This window comes from Orcinus orca, chromosome 6 (genome assembly GCF_937001465.1).
Source record: "Orcinus orca chromosome 6, mOrcOrc1.1, whole genome shotgun sequence".
Taxonomy (NCBI): domain Eukaryota; kingdom Metazoa; phylum Chordata; class Mammalia; order Artiodactyla; family Delphinidae; genus Orcinus; species Orcinus orca.
In genome coordinates, this window is record NC_064564.1 from 27,003,096 (window position 1) to 27,024,454 (window position 21,359).

General features: G+C 42.6%; 2 protein-coding genes and 1 long non-coding RNA gene across 19 annotated transcripts in view; 1 reads left to right on the top strand and 2 right to left on the bottom strand.

Annotated features, from left to right (window-relative positions):
- SECISBP2 (SECIS binding protein 2) overlaps positions 1 to 5,267 on the bottom strand; it is a 40,179-nt gene extending 34,912 nt beyond the window's left edge. For 6 of the 16 annotated variants that reach the window (XM_033429621.2, XM_033429620.2, XM_033429619.2 and 3 more), the window contains exons 1-3: positions 4,553 to 4,706; positions 3,400 to 3,548; positions 1,617 to 1,664 (exon numbers count right to left, since the gene is read on the bottom strand). In XM_033429621.2, coding sequence (XP_033285512.1) covers positions 1,617 to 1,664; positions 3,400 to 3,548; positions 4,553 to 4,588 — 233 coding nt within the window. In that variant the 5' untranslated portion in view covers positions 4,589 to 4,706. Of the gene's footprint in view, positions 1 to 1,616; positions 1,665 to 2,034; positions 2,145 to 3,399; positions 3,549 to 4,552; positions 4,707 to 5,248 lie in introns of those variants that run through there. The other 10 variants (XM_033429630.2, XM_033429623.2, XM_033429627.2 and 7 more) reach the window with 6 other exon arrangements.
- Positions 5,268 to 6,667: 1,400 nt separating this feature from the next.
- Positions 6,668 to 12,045, bottom strand: CKS2 (CDC28 protein kinase regulatory subunit 2). The gene is made up of 3 exons (XM_004270601.4): positions 11,866 to 12,045; positions 8,257 to 8,384; positions 6,668 to 6,993 (listed from the first exon to the last, which is right to left on the bottom strand). The coding sequence occupies exons 1-3, from the start codon at positions 11,922 to 11,924 to the stop codon at positions 6,941 to 6,943; spliced, it is 240 nt and encodes a 79-aa protein (XP_004270649.1). The 5' UTR covers positions 11,925 to 12,045; the 3' UTR covers positions 6,668 to 6,940.
- Positions 12,046 to 12,347: 302 nt separating this feature from the next.
- LOC117201627 (uncharacterized) lies at positions 12,348 to 17,966 on the top strand. Of its 2 annotated transcripts, none has more exons than XR_007478147.1 (2): positions 12,348 to 12,392; positions 16,131 to 17,966. It is a non-coding gene; the product is annotated as an uncharacterized LOC117201627 (long non-coding RNA). The 2 variants fall into 2 exon arrangements; XR_004483663.2 differs by lacking the exon at positions 12,348 to 12,392 and adding an exon at positions 12,409 to 12,769.
- Positions 17,967 to 21,359: the final 3,393 nt, after the last annotated feature.

Sequence of the window (21,359 nt, forward strand, 5' to 3'; positions counted from 1 at the left end):
CAACATACAACACAAAACTTCAAAGAGATAACCCACAGCATCTGCAGTTGGGGCTTCAAATGGCTTGCCTCTGAAGTTCCAGTTGCCACGAATCACTCAGATGGCCCTTAACCATAGTAACACACTTCCTCTATGCCCCACCGTCTCATCTGCCCCCCTCCTTTTGCTATTAGCAGCCCCTAACCTCCCCTGCTAATCTCTCAGCCCCACTTCCCCTTATCCCATCACTACCGACGACCACCAAGTCTCCCAGGACCCTCCTTCCTGCCAAGCTCAGTAGCCTCTATTGCATGGTGTCTACTTCTATCACATCACTTGAAAAGCTCCACTAGCCTGCACTTGGCAGCCTCTGCCCTCTCCTTGCTCTCACCCATTTTCCAAAGGTTCCTCCATGGCGTGGCCTCCCCTACACTCTCCCTATCTCATCTGGCAGACTCACTCTGAGTCAGAATTTCTCCTCGTTCTGCTCAGGACTTCACTTACATACTTCAATTCCAACACTTTCACCACCTCCAGGCCTCTATCTCCAACTTACAGGTCATTTCCACTTAATAGTTCACTTTTCCCCCATCTGGCACATATAGCTCCAAAACATAACAACTGGTCCCCAAACCAGCCCCACTGCCAACTTATGCTCTCACGAATAATCCCAAATCTTTCCATGTATTCAACTGGAAACTGCTATAGCGTCTTTTCCACCAAAACCCATATGGACAACCACTGAACCCTTTTCTCTTGCAGCAGGTCTCCAGGTATTTTCTTCTCTATTTCCAGTGCCTAGAACCCAATCAAAACCTTCAAGTCCCTTTCCCTTAAGTTGAGCCAGAAACCAGGAGTGATTATCATGACCCCAACCAAAACACCCCCAAGAGCTCTCTATTTCCTACCCAACAAACCTAACTTTTCAGCTGTACCATGTAGGCCAATTGACTAGTGGCTTCCCCCTAACAATGGGGCCGTACTCCTCTACTGTCTCCCAAACATATCTTGCATCTGGTCCCCTCTAACCAGGCCAGAACCTGTCAGGAATCCAGTCACTCCTCCACCCACCCACCTGACGTGAGCCACACTCTGTGGAGAACTGCTAATTCTCATAGATGAGAGGTTTAACTTAAAAGCATCCATTGGCACTGTGATTTTTACAGTATACTACAAGATACTGAAAAAGCTCAACTTTACCGACAGCAATAGCAGCTTTGGGGAATACAGTGAACTCAGGTCAGAAGAACTGAATGCTAATTCTGGTCCTGGTGCTACGTCTCTGAGGAACTTTGGACAAGCATTTCTAGTCTCAGTTTCTCCTGTGTAAAATAACACTACACCTCCCTGCCAACCTCATGGATTGTGGCAAGCATGAAAGAAATGAACATATTCAGTAATTCCCAAACAAAACACACATGTCCTCATGCATGTGTTACACAGGATTTGTCACAAAGCAGGTACTATGACAATCAACAAAGCCATCGTCCAGGGATGATGACTGGGAACAGAGAACTTACTTTGTTTGCATAACCTCTATTTGTTCATTACACCAGTAAATACTCACTACTTCCCAAACATGGCCAATTCTATATACCAGAATACTTCTATTGATATTTGTCTTGTCTATAACAAACCTGGAGGAGATTGGTAGTTCGTGTTCTTCCATCTCCACCAGTTCAAATCTATATATAAGACAAAAACAGGAGCATAGCTCATGAGACAGTCTTTCCCCGCTTAGGAACTAGTGCTTTTCCATGTAATAGGCTTTCACTAATGAACTCCAAATGAATAAATGAAGTCCCCTGGCAAGCACTGCTAGAGGTACTAGAGATGGATATTCTGTTAAAGGTCACTCCTTTAAGGACATACAGAATTAGGTTGCTATACTGGAATAAGTAGGAAAGAGGACATATGTTTGTTACAGAAAATTCTACTCCTTTTTTCAAGGCAGCAAGAGATCTCCATTTAAACAAAATCTGACTATAGCAATGCAAGTCTTAACTTATATTAGAACTGACTAGATAATCACTTCTCTACTGTGTAAAGTCTCACCATTTCATCTCCACTTTAAAGGCACTCATTCTTTCTAAACTTGCCCTTTGGTTTCATGCCTCCTTTGTCTTTAATTGTTTTCTTGCCAGGCAGGAATACTGTCAGTCAACCTTTTCAGTGGTTATAAACAATTAAAAAAAAAAAATCAAAGCTATAAAGGGATAAGGGCTTAAGAAACATAATTTTAAAATTCAGCATTTAGCATCCTTGAGCCTCTGATTAGTCTCAATTCATGTTACTACCAGAATGCTGCTTTAGCTATACAACTATTTTCCACCTTTATATTGGGTCACTAGAATTTCACCCAGCAGATGACTTAAGAGTTCTTGTCACTGAGAGTGATACATCTTGTATTTTATTATGTGAGCCACTCAAGGTAGGAAATGACTCAAAAGAGACCCATGCCAACCTCCCTTTTACAAAGGATGAAATTACAATGGAAAACTTGGTATTCCTACCAAAGACCTTCAGCACATTCAGGCAGGACTTCAACTTTTGTCAAAAAATATAACTTTCCTTATTTCCTAAATATACCAGACAACCCAATAATTTTCTTATTCATTCCAACTTTCATTCTCGTGAATACAGTTCTAGAATTTGTATGAAGTATAAACTATTTTCAATTACACCATGTAGGTATGGGGAAAAAAAGGAAGTCTGACCCAACAAAGGAACATAAAGACAAGGATTTTTACATAAGCATAAAGGTGATTCATGCCTTAAAAATAAACCTACAAGTAATCCACACAATTATGTGCAAGGTTTAACATATATTTTTCTAAATTCAGCTAATAAATGGAAACCATTTTGTAAATACCTAGAGAATAAATCCTGAGAAGGAAAAAGAACATTTAAAGGACAATATAAGCCTTCTTTCAAGTCAAATCTAGAATTTATAACCAAAATTTGTAGAATTCATCTCCATAGAACATGTATAAAGCAAAACAGATAAAAGCAAAACCCACTCATTCCTCATGTTTATTTATTTGGGCGTGTCTTTGCCCAATTTCCTCTCGCCCACCCATTCCTGCCATTTCATCTCCCATTAGATACATGATACACTTATAAACTGTATGCACAAATGAACTGCATTTCCCACTAATAAATGCAATGCAGTCTCCACTTTCTGTGCCAAAAATAATCAAATGAATATGGAGAAAGAAAAGGAGAGCTGGAGCTTCAGTTTTTGGTGTGGGACACAGTTAAGTTGTGCTACTGGATCAGACGCTTCTTGGCTGAGGAGCATCTTCTCCAGTTGCTCTGAAAACGTTAATGTGTTAGCTGCTGCATATTTCAAGTTTAATCACCATTAAAGTCAAGCAAAAAAGTCCCCAGGTAAGGCAAGACATTCAGAAGGATACATACTCAGGCACTGCTAGTTCCTGGACACATGGATAGTATGTCGTGGCTGCACAGCTGGGAAAAACGCGTGCTTCTGAAGGCTCTGACCATGCCACACTGAGCCCAGCAAATTTAGGGACAAATGGTTTGACATCTGCTGACAACTTGATGCCCTGAGGAAAAAAAGGGGGTTTTGGCTACCTTCTGAGATCAACCAAGTGGGGGAAAAAAAAATTAAAAAAGGGAGAGTCCCTCCCTTCTCGAAGCCCCAGAAATGCTAATGTTGTTGTCCAAATACTTCTGCCTAGCAAGGACAAGAATTTGTTTGCTAACAATTTCTCCGCACTTTTTCACTAGAAAAAAACAGTCTACCAAATATTAAAAATGAAGAATAAGGACAACCAATTAAAGTGAGAGTAAAAGTCAACCCAGACTGTATAGTTAGAACCACAAGTGACAACGTTTCCTTAGCTTTAACGTAGAATATGGTAGTTTACCTCTCTCAGCTGAGTTAGGGACAATCAAACTGTCAAACTTAACTGTAGCGCTCAAAACACACTGCGGAAGTTTATTTCTATTAGATTTCCCAAAGAACTTAAAACTGTTGCTTTTCACTCAGCGAAGCACTAAAAGTTGTTTTGTTGAAACGCAAAAGTAAGCGTTGCTAGAAAATCTTTCTATCGCCATGAGCCCTTGGAATACGAATACAAAAAAATTTGTTGGGCTTTTATTCTTTCAGTTTTTACATCTGTATTGAGAGATTTACTTCCACTAACAACTTATAATCATGGTTTTTAATTTGTGTGAAAGCCAAGTTATGCGATTACCAGGGCTCCTTCTAGAGGTACTCTGAGCACGTCGAGCAGACTTCCGCTTCAGAAAACGTTACTAACAAGCTGCTTTAAACACTCGGCTCCCAATCAGCAGTGCGGTGAGCCGGCACGGTAGCGCAACCCCTCCGCAGCCTCGGGACGAGAGGCGGTTTCCCGTCGACAGCGTCCTTTCTCACCGCGTTTAACGGCGGGCCGTGTGGGCGCGCCCGGGGGCTGGGGACCGCGGCCGCCCACCCCGACGCCCCCGGGCCTGTCCCCAACAAGCCTCCGGGCCACGCTAACCCAGCTCCTACCCCGTCCGCGCAAGACCATCATTTTGGGGCGCCCAGGGCCGCCATCCTCACCTCTCCCGCGGGCTCCCGCGGTCCCTCCGACGCCATGGCGGGTGGCTAGGAAGAGGCCTGGCCAGGTAGGCCAGTAGCCCGACGGCAGGCGGAACGGAAGCGCGACGCTCCTCCTCCCCGCTTTTCCACCGTTGGAGGGAACTCCAGGAATTGCGTCACAAAAACGCGCCCCGGCCCCGCCCTGCTTCCGGCCGGAAGTGTGCGCGGTGACAGTTTTGGGCCTGCGCGAGGTTGCCGGTGGGGTGACCCTCTGGGCCGCCAAAGCCCAGCGTGTGTCGAGTCTGGAGTTACAAGAAACTGTCTCCGCAAAGACAGCGGACAACCCCCGGTCGGCCAGGCCTGGACGAGGGGACGGTGCACAGGGTGGCGGGCACCTGGAGCGGGGAGGCTGGGGACTTAAGGGAACCGCATACCCTGTACTCCTACGAAGGGAGAAAGCCAACAAGATTTGGCGTCTTAAATTTCCAGGAACCTAAAGCAGTTTGGAAGTAACCGCGGAAAAGAATTTCAAAACTGCTCAGTTCAACAGACAGCTATTGACCACTAGGGAATGTGCTGGGAAAGGTAGAGATGGAAAAGTAGGGTGGAAGTAAGCAGTCTCCAGGGCAGGAGACTTTAGGTAGGATGGGAAGTGGGAGACAAGGAGTGAGGAAGTGGGGAGGGAGGGACGGTGCAGAGTCAAGAATTCTTGCTTACTTGGTGAAGAGTGCAAGCTGTTTGATAGCGGTTAATTAGGTTGAAAATCTTAAACTGGAGGCTGATTGTAGGTTTCCTCTGTTGAGTGACTACCAGGTATTTCAAGCAGTAAATGCAGGCAGCTCCAGCTCATCTCCTGGTGTCCTTCTGTGCAGATCCCACAGGGCGATTAAACATACTTAGACACACCCAAACCTCCAGAGTGGGGAGAGGTTGAGCATTATGCAGTATACTGGTCTGTACTAAATACAATAGTTTACTTTAACGATTCTGGCATCCTTCTGTTGTCCTAACCTGGGACCTCTCGCCAATGGGTGGGTCCCTGGGGATGAAGTAAGTTCTAGGCTCCTGCCCATCACCACCTTCAGTGTTTATTTTGCTCATTGTGTAAAGGCACCACCCTTTTCTAAAGAGAGGGGCATAGAGGACCACCACACTGGGGTCTGGGATCTTATGCTTACTGGCAGCTCACCTAAAAGTTTTCTCCAGCATAAAGCAATGAAGATAAAAAGCCTCTGTGTGCATTCACTCTAAAATATTTTCCTAGCAGCTAAAAAAGCAATTTAACAGACACAAAATGCACACCGAAAGAAGGGTGCTTTTTACAGTGCTTTCAAAGTTTTTAAAATGCTGATATTTTATAGGAAACTGTATCCCCATTTGGCACATGGAAAAGAGAAATGGGGTTAAATGGTTTCTCCCAAGGTAACTAGGTATGGCAGTATTTACATAAGTGGAGGTAGCCCAGAGTATTAAGTTGGGTTTCTTTTTGTTCAGTTGGAGATTCTAGACAATTCTTTAGGAATTAAATTAATGACAGAGCTATAAAATCTACCTTGGCTCTATTAAACTTATCCCTAGTTCTTAGTGTCTTCATAAGTGAATTTAAATGGTACCCCCTTAGGATTTCCCTGGTGGCGCAGTGGTTGGGAATCTGCCTGACAATGCAGGGGACACGGGTTCGATACCTGGTCCGGGAAGATTCCACATACCACGGAGCAGCTGAGCCCGTGCGCCACAACTACTGAGCCTGCGCTCTAGAGCCCGTGTGCCGCAACTACTGAGCCCATGTGCTGCAACTACTGAAGCCTGCACGCCTAGAGCCCATGTTGCATAACAAGAAGCCACTGCAATGAGAAGCCCGCATAATGCAACAAAGAGTAGCCCCACCTGCCGCAACTAGAGCAAGCCCATGCACAGTAACAAAGACCCAGCACAGCCAAAAATTTAAAATAAATAAATTAAAAAATGGTACCCTCAATCACACCAAGCTAATGGGTTTAAACCCACCTAACATTTTATTTCTATAAAGTGAATTTATTTCCTCAGGACTAAAATTATAAAACTGAAATCATCCAACATCCTCAATAGTCACAAATTAACCTTAAGAAAACAAACCTCAGTAACTTCAAACAGTGATAAATGCAACATACAAACTTTATTTCACAAAAGTAACAGGTAAAGTCAAACAGGCACTTACATTAAAAGAAAAACTGACTAGAAATTTTAAACACCTTACAGTAACCTACTTGCAGTTGCACTTAACTGAGCTTTGTTGCTGTGAAGAATACAGCTCATGCACAGGAATGGATGAACACTTTGTACATTTTTCAAGTATTCACTGAATACTACCTTATATACACATATACATTAAATTTGAAAAAGATTTAATTGATGATCCCCAGATATACTTCATTTTTGTTGATCTTTTGGTAGAGGTCGTCTAAAGAGAAGAATGTGTGGTTCTGTAGAAAGAAAATGTTTTATATTATTTTAATATTATATGGTTAATTTTCATTCATTCAACATAAATTCAAAGAGTTCTCAGTTGAACCAAAATAAAGTAAAATAAATCTATGGTCAATTAATGTTACTTATTGAGGTATCTGAAATAAATTTTGCTCCATGTCACTGTAAACAGTAAACAGAAGAAAACAACCTAACAATATTCCCCCAGTTTTTACACACCCTGGAGAAAAGGGCTGTTAAGTAAAGATGCAATTTGAGAAGGAGAATGGTTTCTATCTTTAGAATCTCAATTCCAGTGAAAAGAAAAAGGTCTTCTCTTCTTTGGAAAAGACACTTAACACCTCATTCAAAATATGCAGGTCCTAGGGGCCCATCCCTGTAGATTCTGTTTCGGCAGGTGGAGGACTGACTATGAACCTACAGGTAAGGTCCTCAGCTGCATTGTATTATCTGGAGAAACACCTTTTTAATATAATTATATGCTCCAATCCCAAGAAAGTTACAAGTCTTAGAGTTTTTGCTGCTGCTGCTGCTTTTAACAAAAGCAGAAAGCAAGATAGCTTTAGTTTCACCTAATTCAGCTTCTAAGACTTAAAATTTTGTTCAAAGCAGTTTAAGTCCTTTAGTTAGATTTACTGATAACCCAAAAACACAGTTTAACACCACAAAGTTTCTTAGTCTGGTTTACTAATAGTTACTAACAGTAATCTGGAAAACTCTCTGGTAAATACCACGTAATAGCATAAGCACTCAAGTATAACACAGGCAGCACATTTGAGTTCACTAGCTATGCTATCTCATTTCATCTTAATGTGGTAGATACTAATTGTCTAAAGGAAAAAACAAATCACTTCAAATTGCATCAATTTCTATACACAGAACTTCAGGACACTCAGTTGTCTTACATTAAGTTCTTAGTTTTCAAAGAGGAGATACCAGAATTCTAAATATATTTATGGCAAAATACTTCAAGATACTACTAGCAATGACACGCATTTTAAAATAAAACAGAATATCCTTTTCTTTTTTCTTAACTAAATAGTTTATTTTTGCAGTTTAGAAGAATGCATTATTTTCACTCATGGTATTTTATTTACTATAAAATTGGAACCCTCTCTAGGGAGGTATCAGTCATTCAAAAATAGTCAAGCTTATCAGAGTTACTTTGGGATACCACTGAAACATCAATATTACTAAAAAAATTTTAACAACCACTACTGTTTTAATTCAGTTAGTGCTTCCCTAATAGCAAAACTTACCTGGCTCATGAATCATGTAATGAACCCAGCCTAGACTCTGTTGGACACCAAGTCTCCTCCACTCCTCTTCAGACATCAGATGGGTTTTGGGTACTTGTTTGGAAAGTTCTCTGGGTAACATGACATGCCTGTTAAAAAATACAGCGAAATATTAGTGCTCTAAGTGACTATGCCTTTCCTACAATTATGGTCACTTTATACATGCATCTTTAGGATACTTAAAATTTGAGTTCTTTGCCCTTAAAGTTCTTTAAAGCAACCCTGTTACATTACCATTAGCATCAATCTTAAAGACTACTCTCTACTACCTTTAATTCTGATCTTGATGGCCTGTGTTCAAATTAGAGATTAGAATATGCAGTCCAAAAGTAGAAGGCATTTTATTTATGATTAACTTTTTTCCCTAATAGAGACTGCTTGCTAATTGTCTCAATCTTCTTCAGGAATAGAACCTCAAAAACTAAGTGGGACACATGGTTATACAAGACATCCCAGCCTCCCCTGCAGCTACCTCTGGTCACATGTGACTAAATCCTGCCCAACGGGATATAAGCAGAATTTATGCAACTTATGGAAAGTATCCTCGAAAGAAAAGAACATGCCCAATTCTCTTTTTTCTCCTTCCTGTTAGTTATGAAGCAGATTGATATGATCAGGGAGCTAGAGAAACCATCTAAGACCACAGAAGTGATTATAAATTAAGAATGGTCCCTGATTTTAAGAAGTGTCATACTAGCCCCAGGTAGCAGGGCTGGGGGAATCTAGCTTGTTACAGTTAATTTGGGTTTCCTATTACTCTATAGATCTGTAGTAGACACAAGTCCTTGTACATAACTCCAGAAGTTGCTTTATACTTTGTTCGAAATTAAAAGCAAAGAACACTAAATGCACATATACACGTACCCGCTACCTAAAACAGACATTCAGTTTTCCAATAAGTTACTGGCCTATATCCAAAACTTTAATCAATTTTTAAAGAAGGCATGCAATATTCTTCAATGTCAAACCATTAAGAATAGGTACAATTGGAGATTTGAAAAATTCTTAGAAAACAAATATGCACCCCCACCGACTTCTTATTTAATTACAATTGAAAGGATCTTTATAAAAATCAAAATTCCCAGGCTCATTTTTAATCACTTCCAGGAGCAGTAGTTTTATACCGTCATCCATTACCACCAACCAAATTTTTTGACTAGTATTAGATATATGCCTGTGAATTTGTTGGCTGGGGTAAGAAAGGAGCAGTCAGGTCACAGGAAAACTGAACCCATACCCATAATAAGCACTAAACTGTCACCAACTTAAGTTCTAGTCTGTGAGTGGTTGGTTAAGTACCAATTTCCTATAATTTGCATAACAAAATCAAGCCTTAGAACTGTTGTGTTATGTTGCTTGCTGGCCACAAGGCCACCAAGTCAAATTATGCTTACTATCATAGTTGGTAAAAATTTTACCAATTACAGTGAACTACATGATGATTCTTAGCAATACTTACCAGCTAGCTCATTGACTCTTGAAATACTGCTTTAACATCTACTTTTAAGGCTCTGCAAATAGCCTGTTACCTTATTTCTATCCTCTACATAATTGTTGATTAGTCTCAAGAGAAATGTAAAATGCAAACTAGCTTTTGTACTCATATTATGTATGCCGTACAAAATGTTCCAATTTATGTCTAGATATAAGTCATATACCCTACCTTCTCCATAAACCATGGAGACAGGCTAACTTCATCAGGATTTGATTACGAGGGAAAAATGTGTAAGTAGCTTCAAACTCAGATGGGAAGTCTACCTGTATTTTTTTCTGCATGGATATAACTCCTCTATGTATTTCTAACTACATGTAAGGAGAACTGTTTCCAAAAATCTAACATTTCAGTACCAAGGGCTTATCATGGAGGGTGAAGAGGGGGTAAAAAAAAGGCCACAGCAGTACAAACAACAAAGGAGCTACTAAGATAACACTGCAAGATACAATTAAATTTCCCTTCTCTGGACATTACTGTCCTGTTTGATAACGGCAAGTGGCTTGGTCAAGAAAGACCAGGTTTCATTAATATTGGATTAGATATTAATTAGATTAATACTGGATTAGATAGTAATTAGATTAAAACTGGATTAGAATATATCATTTCAGATATGACAGGATTTTCTTCTATTCATTACTACACATAAACCACTTAGTCTATTAGGCTAAAATCTTGATAGCATAGACTAGTTTACTTCGTGCTCATCAATGATTATGCTAGTATACTGAAACTAGAAAATGTAACTACTGCCAGGAAAAGTCCTGAAAAGTACTACTTGGAGCCAGACATGTTTCACAATTAATATTTTCCCAGATTTTTAGAAAGATTGTGGTTTTACATTCTGTCCATTATTGGATAACCCCTGCTGGGCAATGCAGGTATTACTAACCTGCAAAGCTGCCCAGAGAAATCCTCCGTTTTTCTCCAGAGAAAGATTTACAAGATACTAAGAAAGAATTACAAGATACTAAGGGGAGGGGAAAAAAGAGGCCACCCACTGTTATATCCTTTCTAACTCAAATAGCATTCTTGGAAATCTAACGTAAAAGGATAGGAGGCAGAAAATAAGGTCACTATTTGGTCCCTCCTACAAGTTGGTAGTTTCCCAGAATGCAGCATCCTAGTCACCACCCAGGAGAACTGGGTGGCGCTGGTCTTTGAAGCCACACCCCAGCTAAGACTCCTGCATATATTAAAGCTAATGTTAAGTGTTTCTTCCCTCACACAATCCAATTTGCTAATCTTACACATTTAGCAACTATGTTCTAGTGCATCACATAATGATGCAGAAACCAGAAATCCCTCAAAGCCAAAAATTTTGCCGATACACACTAGCAGAAAAAAATGCCCCAAATCCATTCGAGTTCTCAATTTTGTCTCAAAAGGAAGCCCCTTTAATAACAACCCAAGAGGATTAACACGCACCAGCCTCTGCCGAAGTCGCCATACTCAAGACACATTTCGAATCCCAAGGAAGCTCATTTTAGGGGGACTCCCCTACAAGCTACTTTTTAGGGCCATTAACTTCAAATGAGAGAAAAAGAGAAGTGTTTCTCTGGCGACGTTACCTGAGCAAAATTACCCTTCCGACAGCCCTTCGCCCGCTGTGACTGGGAGGGGGACGTTTGCCTAAATGCGAACTAGGCCTAAGTTCTTAGGAACCGCTGCGATTCGGGCTCTCGGCGTTGCACTTCAGCTACGCCAGGTCCGCTCAGGCCCTCGGCCCCTTCCCCTTAAGGTAGCAATTCTGCACCAGAAGCGGCCCCATCCTCGCCCCAGCCTCGTCCTCTTCACAGACAGGAACAAAGGGCGGAAACCAGCCGGGCCGGCCCTCCAGGCGAGGAGAAGCGCAAGCTCCCGCCCGGGCGACCCGACCCCGACACAACCGCGACTCCCGGCAGGCCCCCGGGCTCGACCCTGACCCTACCGCCGGCCCCCGGCCCCGAGCTCCAACCCCAACCTCAGCCCGACGCACTTCCACCCCGATTCCCGGTCCTGGCCCCTGGTACCCGGCCCAAGTTCCAGCTCAGGCTCGGCCGGGGCCGCGGCTGAGTTAGGCCGTCCGGTCCGCTCACCGGTACTCGTAGTGCTCATCGAAGTACTTGTCCGAGTAGTAGATCTGCTTATGGGCCATCCTGCGGGAGGGCGGTGGGCAGCAAGGGACTGGAGCGACGAGGCGCGAAGAACGGGCGCAGGCGTCCGACAGGCCCTCGCCAACTGAAGGCAACGACTCGACTGAGACCAACCGACCGTAAGCCAAACGAGTCCGGTTTGAATCCGACAGCCCGCCGCTGATTGGACGACGGTGTTGACCAATCACCTTCCACGCACTCTGCGGATACGCCGGGACCGGCTCCCAGCCTATCGTCGCCGCCCCTCCGCGGCGTTCGCACCCAGATCAGCCAATCAAAGGCCTGTTGCGAGGTCGGCCTAGGAAAGAAGTGGATGATTGGCGTGGCGTGAGGGCGGGGATCTCCCTGACGAAAAGGGGAGCGGCCAGGGAAGGGCGGAGCCGGGACGTTAAGGGCAGTAGAGCGCGTGCGCAGGGCTTTAGAAAGTTCCAGGTCCGCGGAGCCGTTGGGGCAGCGAGCCTGCGGGAGGGGTAAGGTATCGCGGGGTTTGGCGAGGGCGGGGGGTGGGGGCTGCCCGACGAACGGCACTCTGTGCGCAGGCGCACCTTCCCCAGACCCGGCTCCGCGTCTTAAGTCAGTGGGAGGTGAGAAAAGCCAGCCCGTGGTCCTAGACTGTGGGAAACCCAGGCGTGGGAAGCATGAGGGGAGGAGTATCACCGCGGGCGCCCAAGGCCGGTTTGTGGGAGTAAGGACGGGGAGAAACAGAAGTTGTGCCCAGACATGAGGAAGACGTCCAGATGTCTCACCGCGGCGATGCGCGCCGCCAGGATGAGTGGGACGTTCCGGAGCTTCGCCACGGAGTGCTGCGTAGATGGCGGTGGGGCCATGGCCCAGAGACCTATGTTAGGTGAAAACTGTCTTCCCATGCCGTTTGCGCACTCCGACAACTCTGTAGATACGCGTGTGTGCGTGTATATGGGAAAATAAAAAGATTACTAAAATAATGATGTTTAGTAGAGGACAATGGGATTAAAAGTGGTTAGCAAAAATTCCTTTGGGGGCTTCCCTGGTGGCGCAGTGGTTGAGAGTCCGCCTGCCGATGCAGGGCACACGGGTTCGTGTCCCGGTCCGGGAAGATCCCACGTGCCGTGGAGCGGCTGGGCCCGTGAGCCATGGCCGCTGAGCCTGCGCGTCCGGAGCGTGTGCTCCGCAACGGGAGAGGCCACAACAGTGAGAGGCCCGTCTATCGCAAAAAAAAATCCTTTGGCTTCTTAGCATTGAATCCTAGTTTAAAATACAGGTACGTGTAGGGAATTCCCTGGCGGTTCAGTGGTTAGAACTGGGCACTTTCACTGCCGTGTACGTGGTTTGATCCCTGGTCAGGGAACTAAGATCCGGCATGACTCAGCCAAAAAAAGGAAAGATGTGAATAGCCCGTTAAGGGAGATGGGTAAGGAAGTCACTAACTTTTTGGTGGAACCTGGGAAAGGAAAGCTTACTAAGAGGTATATTTTTACAGAGACCATTGTGGAAAATCTCAAACACAGAAAAGTAGAATAGTAATATAATCACCTTCCAGGTACCAGTTGCTCAGCTTCAGCCATTAACGTTTGGCCCATCTTGTTTCATCTATTCCCCCTTTTTCCTAGATTTTTTTTTTTTTTTCCTTTGAGGTACGCGGGCCTCTCACTGCTGTGGCGTCTCCCGTTGCGGAGCACAGGCTCCGGACGCGCAGGCTTAGCGGCCATGGCTCACGGGCCCAGCCGCTCCACGGCACGTGGGATCTTCCCGGACGGGGGCACGAACCCGTGTCCCCTGCATCGGCAGGCGGACTCTCAACCACTGCGCCACCAGGGAAGCCCTCCTAGAATATTTTTAAAGAGATCCCAAATATAATGTTATTTCACTCTGAGATAATACTTCTGTGTATGTCTCTGTACACGGTATACAATCTCAGGAAAAATTTTAAAAATACTTAGCGCCGTGTCATTACTACACTTAGATTCCTCGTTAGTCTCTGTTAGTTGTTTTCTATTTGGTCTCTCCGTCTTTCCTTCATCTGCTTCCCCTTGCTTGTCTTCCTCTACTGGCTCAAGAAGCCAGAGAAAGACTGAAGAGTCCTATATCAATTAACTTACAGCAGTAATTAAAAGTCCAACTCTGGTAGTGGCAGCATAACTTTGTGAATAGGAAAAAACAACTGTATACGTAAGGGTGAACCGTATGTACGGTATATGAATATTTCAATTAAAAACATAAAAATAAAGCTCTAGCCCCAAATGGCTTTACAGAAAAGTTTTACCAAGAGTTTATTTCTTAATTATAAACTCTTCTAGAGCAGAAGTTTATTCTATTAGGCAAGAATAATGTTGATTCAAAAAAACAACATGAGAAAGGAAAGTACCTGTACCTTCCACTCAAATAGATACATGTAAAAATCCTAAATAAAATGCTGGCCAACTGAATCCAATTGTGTTTTTTAAAAGGGTGATATATTATCTTCAAATGCAAGGATAGTTTAATATTAGAAAATCTGTTAATGTAATTCACCACATTAACAGTGGAAGTGAGAAAAAAATCCTCTCAATGGAAGCAGAAGAAAACATTTCCTAACATTCACCACTCTTTTATAATACAAACTGTAAACCCACCACTCACCAGTGATAACACTTAGTAATTAGGAGTAGGAGGAAACTTTGTTAACCTTGTAAAGGTATCTATAAAAAACAATATCATTCTCATGAGGGAACATTGGGAGCATTCTCTTTAAAATGTTCTATTGTCTCCAATTATATTGAACAATGTACAGAAGTCTGCCGTCACAATTAAGAGAAGTTTAAGGCAAATTATTTGGAAAGAGAAATAAAACTATCATTTGCAACTGATGTAATTATATGTCTAAGATTCATATCCAAAGTCTGTTGCATTCCTATATAGCAGAAACAACTAGAAAACCTATTCAAAAAGAAAGTATTAGCATCAAATTCACCTACCTAGGAATAAGCCTAACAAAGGATATACAAAGTGCTGATATGCAAAATTATGAAATTTTGAGAGACAAAAATGAAGACTTGAATAAATGGACAAATATACTATGTTCATGCTTAGGAAGACTCAATATGGTCAAGATATAAATTATCTCCAAATTGATTGTCAAGTCAATCTAATTCCAATAAAAATACCACATTCAAAGGACTTATTTGACTATAATATGGATGAGAAAAGGGCCAAGAATAGCAAAGACACTTTAATGGATTCTAGTAGATCGTGATTTATTAAGAACCTATAGTAATTAAGACAGTGTAGCAGTGGCTTATAAAAATTAAGATACCTTGATAGACAAACTGACTTTGGGATGTAATAACCAGCCCAGTATAATGTTCACTGCAGTTTTGTTGAAGTTCTAGCTACTCTGTCATTTTGAGGTTGTGTGTACTCTTTTCATTACTAATTTGCTAAATTTTTATCATAAATACACATTGTAGTTCACCACATACTTTAAAAGATTTTCTATTTTACATTTGATTATTTTTTTGGAATTATGACTATAAGTTATAAATATCATAAGAGATTAAAGGATATTAGTAATTGCAGTCTTAAGGAAAGGTCAAATAGCAATATTATTGAAAACTAAATAGTTGAAATAAAATATTCAGTAGGTAAACTGAAAGTATTGTGGATACTAATGAAGAACAAATCAGTGAACTAGAACACAGGGCTGAGTAACAGTCGCAGAAACCATCAGTTAGGGGTAGAGATGGAAAACATGAAGTAAAAAGACCTGGAGGCTAAAGGGAGAAGTGATAACATTCGATACAAGAGTCCCATTTGATACAAGGGAGAGAATAAACAGGAGAGGAAATACTATACAAATATAATGGCTGTGAATTTCCCAATTTTAAGGAAAGATAAAAAAGACTTCAGATTGAAAGGGCTTATAGAGTGCCAGCGAGAGATTATAGTGCAATTTAAGAACGTCAAAGAGAAGGGAAAGTTCTAAAAGCTTCCAGGGAGAAGTTGCCAATCACACCTACAAAGCAACAAGAATAGACAATAACAATCTCAAAAGCAACACTGGATTCAAGAAGAAAATGTATTACTGTTCACAAAGTGTTGAAAGAAGGAGTAGAATAAATTCAAGACAATTTAAAATATATTGGAAATAAAGCAAAGTAACTTTTACATTTATTGTCTAAAAAAGCAAAGTCTGAATTTACCTAATCATATTGTTACTATTCTTATTGAAATATTTTGTCACTTTTTCATAGGTGAAAAACTGGGTTCTGCTTAAGATTTTTGTCATTTATTACTATGGAATCTTTTAAAGGTTGCCAAAGGATGTGAATGGATGGAGAGAATAAACTGTGAAGGAAAACAGCTTTTAAGAGCAACGTTTCTCAAATTAGGTTCCACAGATGGGAAGGATCCTCAAGTTCCCTGCCAGACTGTTTAAACTTTGCGTTTTAAGTCCATGGACAAATTAATTCTACATCATCTATATGACTTCTTAATTTCAGAGCCCAAGCATGTTTTTTGTTCCTGTTAGTCTTCCTTTAATTGTGTGGACCAATGAGAAACTAACAGAGTTAGAATATGTCAAAGGAAAACAAAAGGTACACTATAGAAAAGTTTTTGCAGTTGTTAGAATAAAGTAATAAAGGATTTGTCTTTTGTTCCTGATCACAAATTCCTAAATGGTTGGGGCCGGTGCGGGGCTGGGGGAGGCTCCCCTTACCAACACCACCAAGCATTTCTCTGACACCAGCTGGGTATTCTGCAATTCAGCTCAGTGCTGACACTATCTACCTGGAGATAGCCACAGGTTAAGGCTCAGTCGTACAAGACTGCCCCCGGCCCCACCACACACACAACTTCAGACACCAGTCTCAAGCCCAGTTTTGTTACCTGTGCTTCTGATCGACCGAATACAAACTGGAGGTTCCTACGACCACCTGCAACTCAGGATGCCAATTGCAAGTCCAGATTGTCACCTGAACTTCTGACCAACCAGCTATGGATCAGAGGTTCCCACAACTCCCTCCTCAGGTTTAATTAATTTGCTAGAGTGGCTCACAGAACTCAGAGAAACATCTTACTTCCTAGATTACTGGTTAATTATAAAAGGATTCAACTCAGGAGCATCCAGATGCAAGAGATGCACAGGGCAAGGCATGGGGAAAGGGGACAGAGCTTCCATGCCCTCCCTGAGCTCTCACCAAGCGTCCACACGTTCACCAACCAGAAGCTCTCCAAACCCCGTCTTTTTTCTCTTTTGGGTTTTCATGGAGACCTCCTTACACAGGCCTGATTGACTAAATCATTGGCCATTGGTGACTGATTCAGCCTCCAGCCCCTCTCCCCTCTCCGGAGGTCAGGAGGTGGGACTGAAATTTCCAACACTCCGGTGTTTGGTTACACTGGTAGCCAGCCCCCATTCTTTTTTTTTTTTTTTTGCGGTACGTGGGCCTCTCCCCGCTGTGGCCTCTCCCGTTGCGGAGCACAGGCTCCGGAGGCTCCGGACGCGCAGGCTCAGTGGCCATGCCTCACGGGCGCAGCCGCTCCGCGGCATGTGGGATCTTCCCGTACCGGGGCACGAACCCGTGTCCCCTGCATTGGTAGGCGGACTCTCAACCACTGAGCCACCAGGGAAGCCCCAGCCCCCATTCTTATGTGCATTCCGAAAGTCACCTCATTAACATAGGAGGACACCTTTATTGCTCTCTGGTCTTTGTAAATTACTAGCATTTTAGGAGCTCTGTGCCAGAAACAGGGTCAAAGACCAAATAAGTATTGCTTTTATAAATCACAATATCACAATATGAAGTATCAAAAAGCCCAATAGGATTGGTAAGTCATGCTGGCCTCAAAAAAAAACCATCTTTAAGACTATCATAGTGTGTTGACGGTGATGATTGGTTTCAGCAAAACATCTATCACATTAAAGTCAATTTAATTTGTATTTAAACTGAAGTTAGTTTATCTTGTATTTGACATTTTGATGTTTTGTTTAAAAGGTATAAGCCGTATTCTATTTTTGTATATTTAGGTATATAACGTTATAATAAAGATATGTGGGTTTTTTCCCCTAGTATAATGGATATAAAGTTTACACTGGTGATTGATTGGAGAGATTTACTTCCCTTCAAAAGTGATCTGTACACTTCTTAACGTTTGAAAATCTCTACTAGAATGTGGGGATATCTCCCTCTGGTCGGCTGTGAGCCACAGCTTCTGGGATGCCCTTCACCTCGTGGTCTTGATGCTGAAAACTCAACCTCTGTGCACTGGTGCTGAATCAAATCTCAGAGATGGAGTTTGGGGTGAAGTGAAAAAGAATACCTGCATTGCTTTGCCACGCAAAGGGGGACACAGCAGGCTTGTGCCCTGAAAAACTGTATGTCCCAACCCGGGAAGATTAGTGAGGAGTTTTATAGCAATGGCTCAAGGGCAGCGTTGCTGATAAGGATCAGGGTGTGTGCAGAGCCTGCACTCCTTTAATCTGGCCTCAGGTGGTTTCCTCCCTTGTCTCTGCATCCCCTCCCTTCCCTGATTAGCAACTGTTCTAATCTGTCCTTTGGGACTCAGGGAAGGTAGTGGAAGTTGGAGTCTATTCCCTACAAATAAGAAATGGGGAAGCAGAAAGGCTTCCGTGCCTGGGAGCCCCATAGGGTCCTGCTCATTTCAGTCTCTGTGGGAAGAGCCTCCTGGAGCTCGGCTGCGTGCAGACTACTATGCTGTGTGCACAGGCACTAGCTGCATCCTGTGTTACCTCCTGCAAATCTTCCCTCAAGACAGAAAAATTTCACATAAAGTCCTAACAATCAGAGAGTTTTAGAAGAATGCAAACACTTGAGGGCTGAGGAGTCATCTCAGTTAAATAGATTTTCCTACTATTTCCCAGCTGAAACATTGCACAGTTGGAAGCAGGTTTTGATTCCGAGGAGGGGAGAAGGAGGGAATAAATTATTTTCACCTGGAGAGGAGGGAAAACTGCCCAGGTAAACTTCATGGAGAAAGTGATTGCTGCTTCCAGAGGGAGGGATGGAGATTTGCCAAACAGGAAGAATATTCTGGACCAACGTTCCCCTCAGAAAATACAAAAAGAACTAATAATCCTGGGACCATGAACAACAGACCTCAGTCATGGTACTGTGAAGGCCTTTAAAAGAAGGAGGGGGAGGACAGGGGTAATTGTTCATTTATCTGCGCTTTGCAAGGTGCTGGGCAGTGCAGAGAGCTGTAGAGCTTTGCCTCTGGGAATCCATGACCTGGATGCAGTGATGTCCCCATTTCTGAATCTGTTAAATATTCCAGGAAGTCATTTTGGTATGCCAAGTCATATGCAGAAAGTTTTTCTTAATCTTGTTCTGATAGTTTGGTAAAATGTGTGACAATTTTCCACAGGAGTTACTTACTAATTACAAAGGGGAAAATCCTACTTACAAAGAGGAGAAACCGGACACCTTAACCAAGTGATCAAAGGCACATCACCCATAAGAGCAGATGGAAATCACATGCCTTCAGATGTGGGACCACCACCACTTAAGCCAAAAATGCGCAACCTAAATCTACCAGTGAGGAAACATCAAATGGAAGTGGAGTAGTCTTTAAAATAAATGAACAGCAGTATTAAAAATTGTTAATATGAAAGACAAAGGTTGAGAAACAGTTCCATATTAAAGGAAGCCAAAGGGATATGACAACTAAATGCAGTATGTGATCCTGTACCAGGAAAAAGAAAAAAGGCTACAAAAGACGTTTTTGAGACATTTAAAGGATGGTAGGTCATATAAAGTGTCGAAGTTAAATTTTCTGAATTTGATAAGTATACTGTGGTTAGGTAAATAATGTCCTCATTCTTAAGAAATACATACTTCAGTATTAAGGATAAAGGAGCATGTCTGCAACCTACTCTCAAATGGTTCAAAATTAGACATGTACAGGGCTTCCCTGGTGGTACAGTGGTTAAGACTCCGTGCTTCTACTGCAGGGGGCTCAGGCTCAATCCCTGGTTAGGAAAGTTCCTCATGCTGTGAGGTACGGCCAAAAAAAAAAAAAAAGGCATGTACTGTTTTACTATATATATTTACATATCTTACATACTATATATATTTTATATATATAAAACACTATAAGTATATACACACAAATACAGTAATTTCCTCAGAATTAGGACATTCTTTAATGTGTCTGTGAATGTATGGAGAAAGACAGAGAGAGAAAATGATAAAACATGTGATGGAATGTGAAAAATTGTGAATTGAGGTAATTTTGAAAAAAATGTGATTTGGGGGTAAAGGTTATATGGGAGTGTTTTGTATTATTCTTGCAATTTTCCTGTAAATTTGAAGTTATTCCAAAGTAAAACATTTTTAAAAATCAGCATGAATTATAAATTTAAGCATGGTTTTATAAAAAATAACAGTTACCATATGTGTTCCTAGAAGTTCCTAAAACTAGCATAAATTTTGGAGACTTAACATGGAAGCACTTGGCTAGTGGACCCCAGACAGATTCTGGGTCTGTGGGCCCTGTATTCTGTACTCAATGGGAGCTGAAAAATTCTGCTGCACTTCTTCTCCGTTTCTGGTTTTTTTTTTTTTTCGTTGGCTGCTCAGCATGTGGGATATTAGTTCCCCGACCAGGGATGGAACCCATGTCCCCTGCATTGGAAACATGGAGTCTTAACCATTGAAACGTCAGGGAAGTCCCACCTCTCTGTTTTTATACTTGAAGGTAGAGCTCACAAAATCTCCCTGCTTCCTCAGAATACTTTAAATCTAAAAAGAAATGAGGAGGCCACAGGACAGAATGGTCTCAGGACCCCTCTGTGGACCCTTAGTGAACCCCACCCACCCAATGCCCTTTCCTTCAACTGGCACTCTGACCCTGCCAGCAAGTGCCCAAGGGAGCTGCCAGAAGTGCCTGACCCAGGCCAGGTTAAGGGAGAATCAATGACCGTGAATGTCAAATCCATGTCCCCCATGCTGCTTGGGTCTACAGCCCACACCCATCCATGGGACATACTGACATGGGGAATGTGATTTTCCCCATAACTGGTTCTGATAGCTAGCTCAGGGCCGACTGGATTATTGCTCATGGCCCCAGGATTATTAACTTTTTTTAGTTTTTTGAGGGGTATGTTGGTCCAGAATTTCCTTCCTGTTTGGCAACTTCCCATTTCTCCCTCTACTCCAAGTGAAATCAGTGCAGTCCCTCCTTTCTGTTTCCATAGATCTTTCTACTTTCTACCACTAGCCCTGTCACAGACATCTTTCATTTGCGCTATAGAACATGGGACCCTAACCCTCAACCGCCTGAAGAGCACGTGGCCCCATATGAGCAAGCTGTCATCTCTCCTGGAGTCTGGATGTTGAGAGGGACTGAACACAGCTGAAGCAAGTCATGCAGTGGCAGTTGTCCCCAAGTCGTGGGCTGGGTGTCCTTCCCCAAGCCCCCAGGCTGCCCCTCTCCTGCTTTCTGATCCTGTGAGTGAC